The sequence below is a fragment of the Hipposideros armiger genome, unplaced genomic scaffold (genome assembly GCF_001890085.2).
Source record: "Hipposideros armiger isolate ML-2016 unplaced genomic scaffold, ASM189008v1 scaffold_169, whole genome shotgun sequence".
Classification (NCBI taxonomy): Eukaryota; Metazoa; Chordata; class Mammalia; order Chiroptera; family Hipposideridae; genus Hipposideros; species Hipposideros armiger.
In genome coordinates, this window is record NW_017731519.1 from 2,694,752 (window position 1) to 2,699,743 (window position 4,992).

Here is a 4,992-nt window from a genome sequence, read left to right on the forward strand (position 1 = left end):
GGGTGAGGCAGATCAGTCGCCGGCCTCTGTACGGATGCTCACTGCGGCTGCTGGCTACATACGGTAGCCCATGGCAACCCACTGCAGCAGGGGTTGCAGCCTACACTGTCGCCTGCGACTCACCACAGCCCAGCTCCAGGTTGAGTTGTTGTTCAGCATCTTAGCTGTGGAGGGCAGTGTTACTGGCCCTCATATGTGGGATCCAAACCGGGGCCCTCTGGCGTCCCAAGACAGTTCTTAACCATCGTGCCACTTGGCCGGCCCTAGTATCTCTAATTCTTAAGCCTTCCCAGCATTGTTTTAGTTTTTTTCTGTTCTAAGTCATTACTGCTTAGCAACCACTTTCCAACTTCCAAAACTGTTAACACATCTTGACTGCTGTTTACTACTTTCCTATTCTCTCCATTTTCATGCATTTTGTCTTTTTTATTTCTTTAACTTCAGCGGGGTTTGGGAAGGTATTAGTTAAGATAAATGCACTAATTCAATCTAACATGTTTAACCTGAAGGCTATACTCCTTTCACATTTTTATGTAATTTTGTTAATTCTGCAAATATAAACTATTCATTACTTTGTGCTTTAAAGGCTAAAAATGAACATGCATATTTCTAATGTCAGGTTTCTCAATTTTTTTCTATCAGTATCAATATAAAAATGTCAACAGTGTTCAAGATCAAGGGTGGGAGTGAGGTGGTTAGGGGGAAAGGAAGGAAAGGAGAAGAAAAAAAAAACAGAGCTTACAAATAATTTTGTTCAATATTTACTTCTTCTTTCAAAAAAAAATCTCCATCTTCTATTTCCAAATAGCTAATATCTGGTCCATCTTGATATGGTGTAATGACTCTTCTATCCATTGCTGGAATCTACAGAAAAGATGTCACTTTTAAATACAAAATTTATAAAAATACTTTTTAATATAGGCATATTCCATTTTTTTATGTGACAACGTTAACTAGAAGTCTAGAATGCCTAATGACTTCCTAAATTTAAATCAAGTTGTTAGATTAAAAGTTTATTCCATGAAACTGTCAAAAAACAAAACAAAAAATTTGACAAAATAGCTCCCCTATATTAAAAATACAAATTAATTCATTTGTTGGGGGATCATGTGAATTCATAATTTTGCACTGTCCCGATCTTTGGTAAATAATAAACAAAAGACTCTGAAGCTTTCAATAACTTTCATTTATAAAGGAATTAAAAGATACTAATTTTATCATTCAATATCTTCAATTTTGATTATTATGCTTATATGTGGGATATGTAAAGAAATTTAAAAATATCCTAATATATTAAAATTCATTGGGAAATTATTACATTGAGAAGTCTGACTTAATATACTGCTTTAGTTAATAATATCACTGAAAAAAAATAAACCTTACCATTTTCCGGTAAAATACAGAAAGATCCTTCAAAACACCAACACTTAAAACATCAAGAGACCTAACAAATAACATAAAAATTTTATATTACTATTCAAGTAACTTAATACCTGTCAAGATTTTCAAATATGTAGAAACATTTTATATTGCTGAATAAATAACTTTTTAAAAAAAGCATTAATATGCTAGCTGCTACAAATTCTTTTTGAAAGTATGTGTAGTTATATATTTCAAATAAACAGCATGAACACACTAGACAAATATCTGGAAGAAAACTCAAGCAACTCTTATAAGTTACAGAAAAATCTTTTCTATCATAATGAAATAGCAATTACGTATTCATTTTTCAACCTTCATTTCTCACAAATTACAATCTTTTAACTACAGAAGGAGTGCTACATTGATAGAACAATGGCCTAACTATAAGAATACCTGAATTCTATCTAGAATTATCACTGCTACCAATTACCTGCATGACCCTGAGCAACTCACTTTACCTTTCTGGGCTTTAGCATATTCATGTGTAAAATGATGTTCAGACTAGATCAGTAGTAAAGTAGATTTTAAGGCGTTTTTAGGTCATAGAGGTGCTTTAAGGCGTCAGAGAAAATTTAAAGTGCACATTCTGAATTATATTTTAAATTATTTTTTACAACTAATATAAAACAACTTGCATATCCAAATCTGTACCATATCAGTTTTAACATTTTGAGGATAATTTACTTGTGATGCTATGTCAATTTTGGTGCACCACCCTTTCTTAACATTTCTGTGCATATTTAATTTGCACTTATAGCACACACATCTTTGGTTAGGAATGTTTAAGTTTGTACAAATCTTTGTTTTAAAGCAATTTATGCATGTCTACACATGTAAAATTATGTACATAGACATCACCACAGCACATATGCCATCCTTAATAGTTCAGCTGACAGACTGTCACAACGTAACTAACAACTAAACAATAGTAGTATGAGAAGTAATTTTCCAGTATCATAGTTTAGATATATTTGGTGCTTGTTTTACATTTTGGTTGATTATTATCTGACAACCTGAATACGTTTAACTAGGTTAAAAAATATTAGCTATGATTATATGATTATAATTACTAATGCAATGTCAGCAAAGAATTAAATTTATTCTGAAACCCTAGTCAGGCTATCACACTAAAATACCAGGCACTTTAAAATGACATTGTCTAATATCCCATAACACTAATTTGCATTTGAAAAGCATTTTTTTAATAAAATAACAAAGCATTAAACTGCCAAAATATTATTTCCTCTAAAGTGAACTAAGGGCAACTATAAGAATCTAACAGAACACTTTTATTTCAATCATGTTTAAGAATTAGTTTCACTAAACATGATCCTGACTTTGAAAAGTGAATTATCAAAAACTTATCATTTACAGTAAATTACATGGGTCAAGATTTTGATTCTTTATAAAAAAAAGTTTACTGGGTTTTCTCATCTGTAATATGAGGTTATAAACAGAATCTACTTTATGATATAAACTGTAGTTATGCAAAATTTTTAGAATGCTGCCTGGCACATAGTATTAGTTATCATTATTACTATTATTAGTTATTAGCATTAATAATTATGATGGTAGTATTAGTTATTATTATGAGTAAAACAAAATACAGAAATAAACCAGACACTGAACTTTAAAAATGTAAACTGCCACCAAGATCTCTAATATCCAATTTCTGTATTCATCAAAACAGACTCATTTTTCCCACCATTGATTTTACAGTGAATAAATGTAATAAAATTTTCACCTTATTAAAAAATAAGTAAATTTATTTCATTAAAAATTCCACTACTGGGCCGGCCGAGTGGCACAATGGTTAAGAACTGGCTTGGGACGCCAGAGGGCGCCGGTTCGGATCCCACATATGAGGGCCAGTAACACTGCCCTCTACAGCTAAGATGCTGAACAACGGCTCAACCTGGAGCTGGNAATAATAATAATAAAAAAAAATAAAATAATAGTATTTAATACATATTAAATGAATTAGACAATGAATAGAGACATGAGAGATGAGATCAGAAAATACATCCTAAAACACTTTACACTAACCTGTAGATGGTGGGCTCTGAATAATATCTGAAAGGTTATAACCTCCAGAACTATCTGAACGTTTACGTGGCTTCTTTTTTGCCTTTGTTTTTGCCTTCTTGAACATACTTTCCCTAGGAAAAAGCAAACATAGAAGTCATTTTTTAAAAATAAATTAAGTTAGAGCTGAAACAGAAGAATTATGCATTTTGAGCATTTTGGTCAAACAGAAAACACATTAAGAATACACGTGTTGTGGTCACATTTATCTATGTAGTCTGGAGCAAATTACTCAATTTCACTGAACCTTAGTGTGATTGTGATATAATTACTTGTTCTAACGCTAGAATTTCTGTGAAAGTTAGAAACAAGATGGTATATAAATTCTTTGAAAAGTAAAATACTGTACATGTTCACATGTAAGCTATTATAAACCATAATCTTGAACTAGAAATATTTGCTGATAATTTTAAAGCATTTCAGGGACTACTTAATTCCCTAAATTACATATTATAAATCAGGAAAGAGAAAACAAAATTACCTATGAGGACAACTATCTTTTTTTTTTACTAAAAATTACAGATTTCATAAAATTCATCCAGTTACGAAAGCTGTGAATACTATTATTTTATTAAGGATAACATTTATATCAATGTTAGTAATACAATTTTAATGTAACATGTCATACATATAAGTCAGATATTTATAAACTGTGAAGTATCCAATATATTACCAAACTAGAATAGAGGTTAAAAAAATGTCTGGAAGGGCTGGCCGAGTGGCTCAGTTGGTTAAGAGCTAACTCAAGAGTGTGCGCTCTGAGCCACAGGGTCACCAGTTCGATTCACAGCCCGAGCTGAGCTGCCACTGAGCTGCCAACAGGTGGCAGGGTGGCTCAGCTTTAAAAAAAAAAAAAAAAGAAAGTCTGGAAACCAAGAGCAGTTTTTCAGTCAGCTACATAGTACGTTACGTCACTATACACACGCACAGACACACACACACGCAGTGAATGATTTGAAACGAAGATTTTAACAGGTCATTTACCAAGTAGAAGTAATTCTATTAGCAGTTGATAAGTGAGTCTAAAACACTGAACAGAAAATTCTATCCAGAGGTTGTCAAATGGTCTACTCCACTATAGGGTGATAACCTAGAACCTGGGATATTTTGTTGGATGACTCCCAAATGTCAGTCACTGTAGGCCCTATCTATTGAACCAGTCAGGTTCTCTACAGAAAGGAATCTAGAGAAGTGGCTGACCCACTCCTCCCTGGTTCACCTTCTCCAAAGGGCAAATCTCTAGTCTTCATACCAAGATGAAGGGCAATCACTCGGTTGAACGGGGTTCAGGAAGAAATCAATGTCCTTTGAAATAATCTCAAAAAATGCTCTTTTCCAACTACTCACCCTGGTCTTCATAAACTTAGTACCTCTAATTCTTTTTTTTTTTAAGATTTTTTTTTTATTGGGGAATTGGGGGATGGGAACAGCGCTGGGGAATTGGGTGAAGGGGAACAGACAAGTTGCTGTCCTTTTTGTTCTTCA

The 4,992-nt window shown here is 33.0% G+C and overlaps 1 protein-coding gene across 1 annotated transcript in view; it reads right to left on the reverse strand.

The window, feature by feature from the left end:
* Positions 1 to 4,992, reverse strand: part of IBTK (inhibitor of Bruton tyrosine kinase) — a 95,957-nt gene that overhangs the window by 38,556 nt on the left and 52,409 nt on the right. The window contains exons 19-20 of the mRNA XM_019651908.1: positions 1,384 to 1,444; positions 742 to 864 (exon numbers count right to left, since the gene is read on the reverse strand). Of these exons, the coding sequence (XP_019507453.1) occupies positions 742 to 864; positions 1,384 to 1,444 (184 nt within the window). The remainder of the gene's footprint in view (positions 1 to 741; positions 865 to 1,383; positions 1,445 to 4,992) is intronic.